This window comes from Pristis pectinata, chromosome 8 (assembly GCF_009764475.1).
Source record: "Pristis pectinata isolate sPriPec2 chromosome 8, sPriPec2.1.pri, whole genome shotgun sequence".
Taxonomy (NCBI): domain Eukaryota; kingdom Metazoa; phylum Chordata; class Chondrichthyes; order Rhinopristiformes; family Pristidae; genus Pristis; species Pristis pectinata.
In genome coordinates this window covers 5,301,684-5,318,488 of record NC_067412.1, presented here as the reverse complement: position 1 = coordinate 5,318,488, position 16,805 = coordinate 5,301,684, and the positions used below count along the sequence as shown (strand labels likewise).

Here is a 16,805-nt window from a genome sequence, read left to right as displayed (position 1 = left end):
CAGAATAAAGTGTCACAGCTACAGAGAAAGTGCAGTGCAGGCAGACAATAAGGTGCAAGGCCATAACGAGGTAGTTTGTGAGTTCAACAGCCCATCTTATCATACTAGGGGACCGTTCAATAGTCTTATAACAGTGGGTAGAAAAAGAACTAAAATCCCGCAATGCTAAATCAATACACAAAATAGTGCTGCTTGCCAGAATAATTATGCCCCCAGCAAAAAAGAAGCTGCAGCAGCATTCAGTTCACACATTATCGCAATAGTGACCACCCTTCAGAAGCGCTCCACTGGCATAGAGTACTCTGGGAGATCAGGAGGTCACAAAGAGCATTATATAAATGCAAGTCTCAGAGAAAGTCAGGCGGAGCTGAATGCTGTAGGTCACTTGGGTCAGCTCACTCTATTTTTAAACTTTTTACAGAACAAAGATGACTCCATCTCATTCCGAAAGATTAAACAGAATTTGAAAACTAAATTGATGCTGTAAAGGGAGCTTTACAAACGGAATGTGCTACAGAAACATAGATGCTGTTCACATTAAGTGTAATAGTTAATAAATATCAAATTAGCTGCAAAAAAAATACCAGTTCATCACTGCTTCATTCCTCTATTTATTTAAAAATAAATCAGAACTTATTCCCGACATTAAATCTGGTGTTACTCTTTATGATACATATTATAAATTATACATATTACAGCTCCATCATGGACACAACCTTCCCCACCACTGAGGACATCTTCAAGAGGCGGTGCCTCAAGAAGGCAGCATCCATCACTAAGGACCCTCACCACCCAGGACATGCCCCCTTCTCATTACTACCATCGGGGAGGAGGTACAGGAGCCTGAAGACCCACTCTCAACGTTTCAGGAACAGCTTCTTCCCCTCCGCCATCAGATTTCTGAACGGTCCATGAACACTACCTCGTTATTCCTCTTTTTTTTTGCACTACTTTTGTAATTCATAGTAATATTTTACATCTTTGCACTGTACTGCTGCCGCAAAACAACAAATTTCACATTATATGTCAGTTATCATAAATCTGATTCTGATATTAGCTTTCGTTAGAGGTCACTTTCTCGTAAAAATCCATCCAATTAATTAAGCAAAATGTCATAAGGTGCTAAATAACAACTTGCATTAAGAAGCTGCAATCCCAAGTTTTTTTTTAATTATTTACAAATTGCGGCGATGTATTTAGATTTATGTATTACTGTAACTGAAGAATTGTCTCCTTCACACATGGGCAGGCTGGTAAGGAACAGAATCGATGAACACAATGAATATGTTGAGCTGATTCGTGACAAACGTGCAAGCTGCTAAGAAATGATTTCGACTTGAATTCAGAGAGTGAACGGCGTAGGAACAGGCCATTTGACGCAGCTGGTGCATTCAGGTATTTATAATCCCCATGAGCTTCCTACCATCTTACCTCAACAGTCACATCTTTGTTTAATACCAGTGACGTTTTGGACTGGGCGATCGTTCGGGTCGACTCCCAGGCAGGGGTCAAGTAACCTGCCGTCACAGACAACGTCAATGGTTTAGGGGCGGACAGACACTAGGGAGAGTGAAGCTCCGTCAGAAGGTGAGTGAGCTAATTTTTAATTAGCCGACGGCCTCGCCAACCTGCATGGGGTAAGGCAGCCACAGAGAGGGACAAGAGCCAACCTTTCGGCTCCTGAACTTTGTCTCACTATTCAATTAGATCGTGACTCATCTGCATTTTAATTACTTGGTTCCAAAACCTGTTATTTACTCAAATGAAAACAACTATAAATCGCTCAGTTTTGACATTTTCAGTCGCCTTCCCAGCCAGGCCCACGCTTTGATGGGTCAGAGGAATTCTTCGTACTTCTACCCCACCTTTCCGGGAGGAGACACCTCCTGCCACGCTCCCCACCCCCGAGCATCCTGGCTCCATCCAACCCATATTTATTTATTTTCTCTTGACGTTGAGGCCATTTGGCCCATTGAATCCATGCAGGCTCTCAATGCAATGCTATTGATCCCACTCCTGTTTATTCCCGTGACCTAATCTCTCTAACCCGCCCACCATCACCAACCTAATTCTCTTTTAAAGTAACACCCCTTTACTCTGAAGTTCCCCAGAGCAATCTCTCTCTGTCCCACCTCCAAACTCATTAATTATCTAAAGCACCTTGTTTGCATCACTCTTTAATCTTCCATATGAGGTGAATACCAAGTAGCTCATGCCACCACCCTCATCTGGCCTTTTCAAAAAAAAATTTTCAATCACCATTCAACGTTACAGAGAAACCGAACATAAAAACCAATCTGTAGTACTGAAATTCTTCATTGCAATCCAAGTCCTTCCTTCAGACACACACATACACATGAACCCACACAGGTACACTACCGTAGAGCAAACCCAGAAATAACTGAGGCCCCCAAAAGCAAAATGCTGCAGATGCCGAAGAGCTGAAATAAAAACTGGACCTACTGCTCAAGCCAGAGAGCAGCTATAGAGACAGAAACAGTTAATGTTTCTAATTGACCTGAAACGTTAACTCGGCTTCCTGACCTGCTGATTATTGCCAGCATTGTCTGTTTCTATTATGCATGAGGCCCCACTGCATTAATGCCACTGTGTGAAATACCAGGCTGTTGCATCAGACTGTCTTTAGCAACAGGACAAAGCCATGTTCCTTCCTCTATTCCATGCGGGCAGATAGGGCCAACTCCATACACCTGCTTGATCCCCAGTTCCCTCAACACCTTTAGCAAAAGTCGTCAACCTCATGATTCACAGTTAACCTTTGACCAAGTATCAAATCCCATTTGTGAAGAAGTTCCAAATTTCAATCTCTGCTGCAAGTATGAGGGCTAAAAGATCAGGATATTAATTTTTACAGTGCCCTGCTCCACATTCTCAGCCTCCCAACCAGCAGACATGGTTTTGCTCTCTCTGAATCCTCTGCGTTTCCCCTTAGTATCTTGGAAACTTCAATCAAATTACCCCAGAAGGTCGGGAAAATACCTTGATAATGATGCTGCCTCCACATGAAGATGCTGCTCCAGTGAGAAAGGTCGTCAGACACAATGGGCAGGCGATTCCGCCAAGTTTTCACCACAGTCTTCATGTCGTGCAAACTTGTGTTCCTCCCCAAATTAGCAGGCTGTAAACCGGCATTTATTTGTGCTGCTTCCTGCAGTTCCATAATCTGCTGAGCTGCCTGCAAGGCGAGAAAAATTCCATGAACACTGGATGGTAATGAAACAGCGCATCAATCGAAGGCAAGGCAACTATAAGCCTTGGTAGACTCCATGCCTAATGATAAAGGCGTACATGACAAAAGTCGACAGGTAACCTTATCAATAAATGAGCTCACATATCAATGATATAGTCAGAGAGGGACATAGCTTCAAACACGACAGAAACAGGCCCTTTGGCCCAACTGGACCATGCTGACCAAGATGTCCATCCAAGCTACTCCTCGCTGCCTCAGTAAAGAAGCCAGCACCATCAAAGAGCCCACCCACCCCAGACATTCTCTCTTCTCCCCTCTCCCATCGGGCAGAAGATACAAAAGCCTGAAAGCACGTACCACCAGGCTCAAGGACAGCTTCTATCCCACTGTTATAAGGCTATTGAACAGTTCCCAAGTACAATAAAATGGACTCTTGACCGCACAATATACCTCGTTATGGCCTTGCACCTTATTGTCTGCCTGCACTGCACTCTCTCTGTAACTATAACACTTTATTCTGCATTCTGTTATTGTTTTACTTTGTACTACCTCAATGCACTGTCGAATGAATTGATCTGTATGAACAGTATGTAAGACAGGTTTTACACTGTACCTCGGTATATGGGGTAATAACAAACCAATTTACCTGCATTTGGCCTTTACCTCTCTAAACCTTTCTTAATCACATACTTAGAACCATAGAACACTACAGCACAGAAAACAGGCCATTCGACCCTTCTAGTCTGTGCCGAAACGTTATTCCGCTAGTCCCAGTTACCTGCACCCAGTCCATAACCCTCCAGACCTCTCCCGTCCATGTATCTATACAAGTTATTCTTAAAGCTTAAGAGTGAGCCCGCATTTACTACATCAGATGGCAGCCCTTTCCACACTCCCACCACTCTCTGAGTGAAGAAGTTCCCCCTAACGTTCCCCCTAAACCTTTCCCCTTTCACCCTAAAGCCATGTCCTCTCGTACTTATCTCTCCTAATCCAGGTGGAAAGAGCCTACTCACATTAACTCTGTCTATGCCCCTCATAATTTTGTAAACCTCTATCAAATCTCCCCTCATTCTTCTACGCTCCAAGGAATAAAGTCCTAACCTGTTCAATCTTAACCTGTAACTCAACTCCTGAAGACCTGGCAACATTCTAGTAAATCTCCTCTGCACTCTTTCAATCTTACTCTTTCAATCTTACTTCTCCAAGTGTCTTTTAAATGTTGTTAATGTACCTGTCTCAACCACATTCCATATACTGACCATACTCTATGAGTAAAAATGTTGCCCCTCAAGTTCCTATTAAATCTCTCCCCTCTCACTTTAAACCTGTGCCCTCTAGTTCTTGATTCCCCAACCCTGAGAAAACAGACTGTGTGCATTCACTCTATATATGCCTCTCATGATTCTATACACCTCTAATAAGGTCACCCCTAATTCTCCTGCGCTCCAATGAATGAACTCTTAGCCTGCTCAGCCTTTCCCTATAACTCAGTCCTATGATATACACAAAGCACGACATTGTTTGGCACTCACACAGGTTCAATTTAATGAACTCTATGGAAGATACAACGCACTTGCCTAGAGATTGGCCAGTGACTGTAAATGCACACCTCATCAGCTCATGGTGGGCTATTTTGTGCGAGGGGTGCCTAAGTCACATTCAAAGGCCTTTCCAGATGAGAGACCGAGTCCAGGGGATCACGGGAAGAGAGGCAAAGGGGAGGGGGCTCAGAGATCGATCAGTGGAGAGGTCAGGGCAAGGGCTGGCAGCCAAGGATCTGCATGGGTGGTGGATGCAGTAGTTGAGAGGTTGCTGGGGTGGGCCTGGTAGTTGGTTGGGGTGGGATCAGTAACTGGGGAACCGTTCAGCAGCCCATTCAAATTCATGCAAGACCCAGAAGGAAAAAAGATGGACTGCGATGGGTGCCCAATTTTCAATTATTCTTCATTATAAAGGAATCACAAAAAGAGGTCAAATACCATCCAATTTTCAGGCACTTGAAGCTCTAAGGATTTCTAACCAAGGCCAACAGAACCAAGACAACTCTTGTGGGCTCCAGAAGCTGTCCTAGTATGTGAAGTTCAATGCCTGCAGCTGCATGTAAGGGGCTGGAGGGGACGTGAGATAATGAAGGGTATGAACCCATGTTTCTTTGGATTCATAACAGCAGATGTTTTATACCAGCCCCTACTTGAGGACAATAGAGATCAAGAAAATATTGCAACTAAATGGCAGTCAGAAGAGTACTGGATGTGGGTCCACATGCAACAATCACTACATTGTCACGTACAGGGATAGAAAATAATTAAGGTCAGAGGAACACTGCACTTTAAACCTTAGTGGACTGGAGTACAAGGGGATGAATCATATATCTCAGGAAGGCTTGAAGGAAGTACAACATGGTACCAGGCTTCTGAGACAAGATTAATAAGCCAGGGTTGCACTTCTTCCAAATTCAGTACATGTATATTTTCAAGATATTAGGGGGATTTGAAAGGGAAAGGATAAGAAAAACATTCCTTCCGATTGGGGATTCCGCCATTCAGGGTCAGAGTCCAAAAATGAGAGTCAGTCCCTTCAAAGACTGATTAGGAAAAACGTTTCTCCATGAAGAGGATGGAGGAAGTTTGAAACTTTTCCCCGGAAGCATCAATTGACGAGAGGTCAACTGTTAGTTTTAAATCTGAGATTAATAATTTTGGGGAACATGGTCACAGATCAGCCCCGATTTTACCAAACAGGAGCTAAATGAGCCGTTCCTTTGTTCTGATTCCTTATGTGTCCACAATTCTGTAGCAATGCATCACAAATCAACCGCTCAATACAGAGAAAAAGAATTCTTCTTCTTTTAAATACAAGATACGGACATTTTCAATGGCAGGGCAGTGACAAATCAACCAGGAGATGAAGGAGACAGAATAAAGAAAAATGGAATGAAAGTCATCAGATAAACACAACAGAATGTTCCAATCCCGCTTTAATATGATGTTAATATTTGGTTTATCTGAGAAGGTTAAGCCGCATTTTAAAATGGAACAATTCTCTCTCTCTCTCTCTCTCACACACGTGCATTCACAGCTGACAGCAGGGAGCTCTCACCTGAAGTAATGGTGTGTGCACATGTGAGACGATGTGTGGGAGTCTCCGCCATTCCCGGATTGCGAGGCTGCTGGCCATCTCCACCAGGCGCTCGATGAAGTTCAGCTGCTGTTCTTCAGGGTGGCAGATCGCCAGATAGCCTCGGTACATGTTGACTTTCCAGGCCATCTCCTTGGGGCAACTCAGCTCCACCTAAATGGCATTTAAACAGAACTTTCAGAGTCCACCAGGGCAAATTCTCCCCCTTACACATAGTGTTGAAGGGAAGGAGTTGGGCGGGGGGGGGCATGTGGAAGAAGGGAGGTGGTAGTGGTGAAATTATAAAGAGCACACGACACAATTCTTAGCACACGATCTAGTGTAAACTGCAATCTTATTTGGGGAAGAGGAAAGTTCCAAGAGCAACACAGTGGCACAGTGGGTAGAGCCGCTGCCTCACAGCACCAGAGACCCAGGTTCAATCCCCACCTCCGGTGCTGTCTGTGTGGAGTTTGCACGTTCTCCCCGTGACCGTGTGGGTTTCCCCCAGGAGCTCCAGCTTCCTCCCACGTCCCAAAAACATGGTTGGTAGTTAATTGGCTGCTGTGAATTGCCCCTAGTGTGCAGGAGAGTGGGAGAATCTTGGGGGAGTTGATGGGATTGTGGGATCAGAGTAGAATTAAAGTAAATGGGTGGCTGATGTTCAGCACAGACTCGGTGGGCTGAATGGCCTGTTCCCATGCCACATGTCTCTATGACTCTATGAAAATTTACAATATAGAGCAGCTCGATCACTTGTCCTCTGAATACCTGAATAAAAGGGTCTGCCCATGCTGCATGACTCGATGACAAAATCCCCCTTTAAACCACAGCCCCATGTTGTCAAGGAGAAGCATTACCCTTCAGGAACATCCCCAACTCTCAGAAGCACAGATGCTACAGATCACCTCTAACTTACCCAAGTTCTGTCGCATAAAACGACAGTATCCACCTAGCCAAACGTACAATGGTCTCTCAAAAGCAAGGGGGGGTTTTGATCGGGTAGGAAAGCTGGGTAACAAAGGGGAGGAATTCAAGATCATTACCAAAGGAAACCAGGGCACGGGGGAGGAGTTCAAAAAAATGTCATTTCTGTGCACAGTTCATGAACTAACCAAAAGGCTGGTTGATGCAGATTCATTAACACAGAACAATACAGCACTGGACAGGCCATTCGGCCCACAATGTTGTACCAATCTTGATGCCAATTTATACCAAATGACCTCCTCCTGTGTATCATCCATGTCCCTCCATCACATTCATGTGTCTATCTAAAAGCCTCTTAAACTCCACCAAACTGCCTGCTTCCACTGCTACCCCTGGTAACCCATTCCAGGCACCTCCCACTCTGCATAAAAAGCCTGCCCCTCACATCACCTTTAAACTGCAACCCCCACCCCCCAAACCTTAAAAGCATGTCCTCTGGTATTTGACATCAACAAATCTCAGTATGAAATAGAACATGTGATAAAAAGGAAAACCTTCAAGGACTAACTTGACTGAAACATGCAACATCCTGAGGGTCTTTATATGGTCGATGTGGAGAGGGTGTTTCCCTTGTGGGAGAAACAGGAACAAGGGAACACAGTTTAAAAATAAGGGGTCACCCTCATAAGAGTTGAGGCAGAATTATTTCTCTTTTTTTTGTAGACTATTATTTGAAGGCTCAGCCAGCTCCATCACAGGCACAGCCTCCCCACCATTGAAGACAGCTTCGAGAAACAGTACCTCAAGAAGGTGGCACCCATCACTAAGGACCCTCACCATCTGGGACATGCCCTCTTCTCATTACTACCATCAGGGCGTCATACAAGTTAGTGATAATAAATCTGATTATCTCAGAGAGTGTCATGTGTCTTTTGAACTCTGCTTCCACTGCCTTTCAGGAACAGAGTCTTTCAATAATTTTAAGGGGAGGCAGAGAGATTCTTGATGATAATGAAGGGGCGAGAGAGGTTACCATGGGTAGACGGGAATGCAGAGTTGAGATTACAGTCACATCAGCCATGATCTAATTAAATAGCAGAACATACTCGAGGGACCAAGTGACTCATTCTTGCTCCTAACTTGATGATCAACTACACTTTCAAACAACTAGGTTAGTCAAAAAGGGTCAAAAGCCCTCCTCACGTTCTATGAGATTTTGTTTGTGATGGCCTTGCAGGATCTTCCTTGGTCTTCAAATATAATCGTCCCTCATTTATCTGGAGGTCAACAGTAGAGTAATATGGGTTAGGGAGAAAATGCAGGACTTTTTTTCAGCAATGTCAGTGGGGTGATTCTCCTTCACTAACTGACAAGCAACAAAACGTCTCCTAAATATACTACTTATTTCATCTTCTAATAAAATGGTGATAAGCTCGGGTCAAAACAATTAACTGAACTAAAAGGTCCATGGGAAACGCTGATGTACATCGAATGTCCTTCATCACTGGCTCCTTCGCTAGGTGACTGGCTGAATTTACTAATTCTCCCCAAACACAAAAAGAACAGGCACTACTGGGGTTAAGGCATTGTCACATGAGAAATTTTAAATTACACCACAGGAAGGGAGCAGAGATCTGTGACGGACTAAATTTAGAACCCACAGAAGAAAGCTCAGGCTGTCTCAGGAGCATTCCGCTTCAAGGTTCCACACACAAGACACAGAGAGTAAATCATGACAAATGAGCACACGTGTAGAGACAGATGAGATACCCTGAATGCAAAATAATTTCACTGAATCGTATCGGTGTTGTGCTTTTCGCAAGTGATCTCCTCACTAACTGGGCTGTGATAGTTCCTAATGGGCTGAGCTGTCTCACTACAACAGGGATAGATGCTGCAGTGCAGTTGGTTATAGTGCATTCCAAGCATTGAGCTCCAATCTGGTCACCAGATCTCATGAAGAAACCGAATGGCCAGAATTATGGAGACACAAGAGGCTGAGGATGCTGGAACCTGGAGCAAAATACAAACTGCTGGAGGAACTCAGCGGGTCGGGCAGCATTTGTAGAGGGAAATGCAGTTCGGGTGAAGGGTCTCGACCTGAAACGTTGACTGTCCATTTCCCTCTACAGATGCTGCCCGACCCGCTGAGTTCCTCCAGCAGTTTGTTTTATGGCCAAGAATAATAATGGGGCTGAAAGGGTTAACACTGAAGACAGATTGCATAGATACGACTTATACTTCTTGAAGTAAAGAAGGTTAAAGGATGATGAAGGTGGTGAAGGTGATTACATGATTTAATAGTTTGGGTAGAGAGAGAAACTATTTTGTGTGGCAGAAGTCCAGAACAATAGGACGTAACGTACTTCCTTATTGCTACTTAAAGGCCATGGCCACTCGGCCCGTTAAATCCATGTCAGCAACCCCATAGGTTCTAATCTTCCACTTACTTCCCGGGAGCTCTGCAATTTATTCTCTCACATGCCCATCAACCCCCCCGTGATTCCTTTGCCAGGTACTTACATTAAGAGTAATTTATAGCAGCCAATTAGCCTACCAACCCGCACACCTTTGGGACATGGGAGGAAACCGGAGCACCCGAAAGAAACCACAGTCACAGGGAGAACGTGCAAACTCCACAAGGAAAGTGCTCTGTGAGACGGTAAAACTATCTGCAGCTCCACCACGCCACCCAGCTGAACAGTGGCATGGCTGGGAGAGCCACTGCGTCAGAGCGCCAGAGACCCGCGTTTGATCCTGATCTCGGGCGCTGTCTGTGTGGAGTCTGCACATTCTCCGTGACCGCGCGAGCTTCCACTGGGTTCCCCCCCACATCCCAAAGACGTGCGGGTTGGTAGGTGAACTGGCCACTGTAAATCGCCTCCAGTGCGTAAGGGAGGGGTAGAACCTTGGAGGGAGCTGATGAGAATGTGGGGAGAATAAAACAAAATAAGAGTAACGTAGGATTTGTGTACACGGACAGTTGATAGTTGGTGCGGACTAGATGGGCTGAAGGGCCTGTTTCCATGCTGTATCTCTCTATGACATTACACTCCACACAGAAGCCAGTGACGAGCAGGTTGAAGTCACTGAGTATTGCCCATGCACCTGTATTGTGGAGGGTTGTGGCTGTCACATGACAACACTGACCCCATCTGGTCGGAAGACAAACCACTGTCAATCAAGGTTTGGCTCCACCCCTGCCCCTCAGGGCACACCTGACGATTGGTCGCTTTAAACACTTTTGTACCTGGCACACTTGACCATTGGTCCTTTTTGAATTACCTGGGCTGGACCACCCCCAGCCCTCCAGCACTATAAAGAGTGCCACATGTGCTTGGTTCTCCCTTTTTGTTGTCTCCGAGGGATGCCAAGGTAAGCTGCGCACTGCTTAAGAGAAATTAGTCAGAATATCCCTCTAGCACAGAGCTGTGCTTGCACTGAGATCGAGGGGGGGGCAGGCATCATATTGTTTCTTCCTTGATTTGTTTGTACCCAGTTTGTTTTGTGTGTGTGTGTGTGTGTGTGTGTGTGTGTGTGTGTGTGTGTGTGTGTGTGTGTGTGTGTGTGTGTGTGTGTGTGTATCTCACCCTTGTGGTGATCCCCCCACATTTGCGATCACCCATGTGCAGTGTTTGTTCCCGTCTATCCTGTCCCGCCTTTGTCTTTTATAAATAAATCATTCTAACTCCAAAGACTGTGTCCAGAGTCCTTGCCCTTCGAGACCTTTCGAACTTGTGCTTACAACAGCACCCAGTCCTGTCAGATTCTCTCCTGATGTACTTTGAAAGGCAGAGAGGCAGTGACAGGGTACTGACTCTTCTAACTACAGTGGTTCTGGCTTCAAATGATTGATTTTGTGTACTTGGAGCTTTGGAGCACAGCTATTTTTGTTAAACATAGGGAAATGTCATTGGAAAGGTCAGCACTTATTGCCCTTGAATGCAAGTGGGCATTTAAGGGTCAACCAGCAGTGGTGTACAGACCACATTTGGTAAGGCTGGCAAATTCTTTTTCCGAAAGGTGAATTTTTATAATTTCAGTCCTTTTTTTTAAATTCCAGATTTGTTTAATTACGTACTTAGCTCCTTAGCTGCTGTGGTGGGATTTGAACTCATATGGCCAGATCAACAGTCTAAGTTTCTGGATGCTAGTCCAGTAACTTAACCACAATGCTACCAGACCCTGCCACACAGGCATGGCTTTGCAATGCAAACAAATAATGGCAGCATGAGCTGTCCCTAAAACCAAATGATGAATGCAGGGTGCACACAGCTGGGGACAATGAGGCTTGCACCAGAAAGGTAACACAGGACTCCTTAGTTTGATCAGAATTGCTTTTTAGCAACATACCAACTTATCATACGTCAGTTCTCATCAGTAGAAGTAGGGCTAATGAAATATTAAACAGAAACAAGCTAATCCAATCCCAGACAAACTGAATAAACAGCAATACAGCTACAAGGTCTTTGTGCAAATCAGTTCCTTAACCTTGCTCTGAACTACCTTAATTTAGTCATGAAAACAAAGAAAACAATACTTATTTACATCGGCCGACAGTCATTTAATAACACTGTGTTTATCACCTCAGTAACAAAGGTGAAAAACATGCTCTTTGTAAAACATGACTGATGCACAGGAAATACTCAGCAAGTCAGGCAGCGTGTGTGGATGGAGAAACAGAGGTTACAAAGGTCAATAACCTGAAGCTGTGACCTGCTGAATATTTCCAACACTGTTTTATTTACCATCGGATTCACTAATTCAAAGATGGGCTGCAAGATTCTCTAAGGAGGCCACAAAAGATTATAGTCGTAATTGACCAGAAGCTTAACTGGACCAGCCACGTAAATAATGTGGCTACAAGGACATTCAGAGACTGGATATCCTGCAGAGAGTTACTCACCCCCCGACTCCCAAAGCCTATTCACATCTACAAGGCACCAGTCGGGAGTGATTGAACACTCGTCACCTGCCTGAATGAGCACAGCTCCAATGACACTCAAGAAGCTCGATTCCCTACAGGACAGGACAGGACAGCCCACTTGATCAGCACCACATCCACCCCCTTGAGCATTCATTCCCTCCACAATGTGTGCCACCGACAACATGCAACGCAACAAGGATTCTTCAAAAGCACCTCCCTAACCACAGAGAAGGACAAGGGCAGCAGGTACATGGGAACACCACCACTTGCAGATTCCCCTCCAATCTGTCTGGATTGGACTGTCTTTGTCACTGCAGGGTTCAAATACGCACCAATAGCACAGTAGCCACAGTTTCCCTGTGCTGTCTGGAGCAACTCAAGTGGCAATAGATGGACTCTGGACCTCACAATCTACCTCGTTACAACCTTACACCCTATTGTCTACCTGCACTGCACTTTCTCTGTAGTGTGACAGCTTACTCTGCATTCTGTATTGTTTTACCTTGTACTACCTCAATGAACTGCGATTGATCTGTATAAATGGTATGCAAGACAAGTTTATCACTGTACCATGGTACAAGTGACAATAATAAACCAATACCAATTAGGGATGAGCAATAAATGCCAACCTAGAGTTTCCTCCCATAAATGAATAACATGGAATGATGTAGAGTTGCAACTAATCAAAATCGTCAGAGGGAGAGAAGTTTTCTTGCGGAAACTGTATTTATTTTTTCCAACAGCGGCAACTTGTCACAAACAACAAATTAGTAACGAGCAGATGTTCATACAATTATTCAAGGGCCTTCACATAAATACAATCAATTTTCAGATGAGAAAACAGAGCATCAGGGAACACAATCCTCTCTCACACCATACATCTCTATGTTCAGGGGAGTAGAAAAACAAACACATTGGAAACACAAAGTTGACTATTCAATGGCTCAGAAGGTGCCAGTGATCCTCACTGCCAAGAGGATGGAAGGAAGCCATCAAGGCCGACTCCCCAATCCCAACTAAGCCAAGACCGTCAGTAGGACAAGAACCTTTTTTCACGTGATTCACAACACAGGATCAGTCACCTTTACTCTGTTTCTTAAACTCATCTGGATGTGAACCATGTGGAAAACCCAATGCCACACAGCTGGGTTTCTGAAACAGCAGAGAAATCCACTGCTGTATTGGGCATCTGTTAGCCTGACTTGCTGCATGCTCACCCACAATGGATATAAAATACGTTTATACTATATACAATGAATAACATCATTGGTAATACCTACAGGTGCTGCTGCCTCAAGAAGGCAACGTCCATCACCAAAGATCCCCACCATCCGGGCCATGCCATCTTCTCACAGCTACCATCGGGCAAGAGGTATGATTAAACCAGGGAAGATTCCCCAATGTTGAATATTCACATTAAAAATCAACTATAGGATGAGGGAGCAGGGAAACCAGCTCTGACTACTGGGCAAGTCCTTACCAAAGAGCACAGTGCATCACTTAATCCCAACACAAGATATCATTTTATACCAACGTCAAGCTGGAATCACAAACCTGCAGCTGAGCTGCCCGTCGCTGCTACAGTGCAGAATCATCACTCAATACTGCATTGAGGACTAAGAGGTGACCGCCGACCCTCAAAAAGAAACTGCTTGCACCCATGGCTGGAAAGGAGGGTGAGAAAGGACAACAAAAGAAACCTCAGCCATCAGGCAGCTCTCCCACATTTCGGTGGCACATTTGGACTGGATTACTCAGATCCTCAGCATCTATAGTGAACCATTAAAGAGATCAACCTCGAGCTAGGGCATCACCAACAGGTTGACAAAAGCAACTTAAATATAGGTCAGCTACAGTACTTGAGTACGTATCAGAAAGAATGTTAAAATATAAACGATTTGTGGAATGGGAACAGGGCACTGATATTGAGAGTTGCTTACCTGCACCAGTGCTTCTTTCATAGCCGTCCAGTTAGAAACTCTCCAAGCGCATTCTAGTACTAGGTATGGATTAACATGACCTTTAGACTGGCCATACTCAGTCAGTGCCTCCCACTGGTTGAGTTCCTTTGAGCAACTGTTCATGATGGAAAAGGATAGTGTCAGCTTCACCAGTGTTGACTGCTTAATAACTGCACACAGACTTAACAAATGCCAATAATCCCAGATTCTCCAATTCACTGAAGTTAAAAGATGAACCCTTGATCTCTCAATCTGCCTCGTCATGGCCCTTGCACTTTATTTGTCTACCTGCACTGCACTTTCTCTGTAACTGTGACACCATATTTTGCATTCTGTTTCCCTCTTTACTAGATGAATGTACTTATGTAAGGAATGATGTGTCTGGACGGCACGTAAACAAAACCTTTTCACTGTATATCAAGACAATACTAAACCAATTCCAAGTTCTACATGCCTGGTACCATCCGAGTAAACCTTCTTGGCAACCTCTCAAAATTCCCATCATCCACAATGGACAACAACAACTCAGGTGATATCTCATTTAGTGATTACCAAAAGGTCTCAGATGACGCTGTGACGGGGGGGGGGGGGGTTGCCTTGGCATCAGGCAGAGCCACGGGAGGAGAGCATGCTTCGGGTAAGAACGGGATCTTTAATTACCCAGCACTACTGCTCAGAGATCTCGGACGGAGCCAGGGAGCGGCCGAGACACCTACCGATTCCAGTGGTCTTCCCACAGCTGGTACTCTGGAAATATGGCAGGCGACGCACTGTTTCGTTCATTCTCCTTCCTTGCTTTGTCCATGGCCTTCTCGTAGGTTTCCTGGGCCTTTCAAGGTGCAGAACAAACATCCTCAGTTACACAAGAGTCTTGGTTGGAAAGCAACATTAAAAATGTAACCGCTCCACATGATTAATAGGCTGCTCGAATGCACAGTTCACACGCAGGGAACTTTACAGCCAGGAGGTCATAAAGTCTGTGTGGGCATCTGTGTTTCATTCAAGCCATCTGCCACATCCTCCACCTAGAACAATCCTTCACCTCCTTTCTCTGCAATGCTTATCTAATTTCCGCTGAAATTGCAAATGTGGCGATGCTCGTTGTGTGGCTATCAGTCCTGCTCCAGTTTAGTCATCGAGTCACAGTGTCATACAGCACAGAAACAGGCCCTCTGGCCCAACGAGTTTATGCCAACCAAGATGCCCATCTAAGCTAGTCCCATTTGCCCACATTTGGCCCATATCCCTCTAAACCTTTCTGATCCATGTTCCTGTCCAATTGCCTTTTAAATAGTGTTAACGTACCTGCCTCAACCACTTCCTCTGGCAGCTCGTTCCATATACAGGCCTTTTCCTCTGGGTGAAAAAGTTGCCCCTCAGGTTCCTAGCATCTCTTCCCTCTCACCTTAAACCTATGCCCTCTCGTTCTTGATTGCCCACCCCTGGGAAAAAGACTGAGTGCATTCACCCTATCTCTGCCCCTCCTGATTTTATCCACCTCTGTAAGGTCACCCCCTCAGTCTCCCACGCTAGGAATAACGTCCTAGCCAGCTCAACCTCTCCGTGTAACTCAGTACCTCGAGTCCCGGCAACATCCTCGCAAATCTTTACTGCACTCTTTCCAGCTTAGTGGCATCTTTCCTACAGCTTGCAGACAATAACAAAACTGAAAGACACCCCCGAGCCAACTCTGGTTGAGAGGAGAACTGCAAGCTTGCCCTGCTCAGAGGTCCTCTTCCAGCAGGCTGCTGCTTCCCGTTCTTTGGTGGCTATGTCCCAATTATTTTAAATACACTCCCTCCTAAAGGAAGGAGCCTGCCGAAAACCAGCCAACAGAGATCAGAGGAGAGTTTGCTAAAAGCAGGTTGCTTGTAGTCTTCATGGACAGCCAGAGTATGGCACCAATTTGCTATGTATGAGGGGGTGGTGGGGAAATCCTGTCCATCCCTGCATTTTAAGTCACCTTCCACTTCAGCTAACCCATCATGGCATCATCTGGGGAAACTTGCACCTTGCCTGCCAAACACTTCCCAAAATGTATACAAAAATGTGGTGGGAAATGGCTGATGGAATCCAATCCTTCTCACTCAGCGGTGATAAAGCATGCCTGCCTTCTGACTGATTGTCTACTTTGCTTTGGCTGTGACCACAAACTTTCCATGACAACATTGCAATCCTAATCTGAACAGTTGATATAAAAAAAGTTATTAATATGCATTAAGTAGAGTTTAGGAAGCATTCACTGTGAAATGAAGGCAAACACATAAATTGAAGTGCTTGATGCAGACTGAATCCCAAGACTCTTGGAAGAGTGTAACAGATGTACCTGCTCAAAGAAACCATGCTGCTCATAGGCTATTGCTGTTGCGGTCTCGGGGAACTTGCATCGCTTTTGCCAGAGGCCAGCCCACATGTCCTCCTCCTGCAGTAACGAGTACAGTTCTGCCAGCGAATCCAAAATTTCCTGCAATAGAAATTAAAGTCAATGACTGCAGGTCTATGCAAGTATAATCATAGACCCTTCCCATGCCGACATTCTCTCTTCTCCCCTCTTCCCATCAGGTAGGAGATACAAAAGCCTGAAGGCACATACCACCAGGTTCAGGGACAACTTCTAGCCTGCTGTTATAAGACTATTGAACAGACCTCTTGCATAGAA

At 45.0% G+C, this 16,805-nt stretch overlaps 1 protein-coding gene across 1 annotated transcript in view; it reads right to left on the bottom strand.

Annotated features, from left to right (window-relative positions):
- trrap (transformation/transcription domain-associated protein) overlaps positions 1-16,805 on the bottom strand; it is a 283,953-nt gene that overhangs the window by 81,408 nt on the left and 185,740 nt on the right. Inside the window, 5 exon segments of the mRNA XM_052021047.1 lie at positions 3,001-3,196; positions 6,314-6,505; positions 14,126-14,261; positions 14,863-14,975; positions 16,473-16,610. Of these exon segments, the coding sequence (XP_051877007.1) occupies positions 3,001-3,196; positions 6,314-6,505; positions 14,126-14,261; positions 14,863-14,975; positions 16,473-16,610 (775 nt within the window).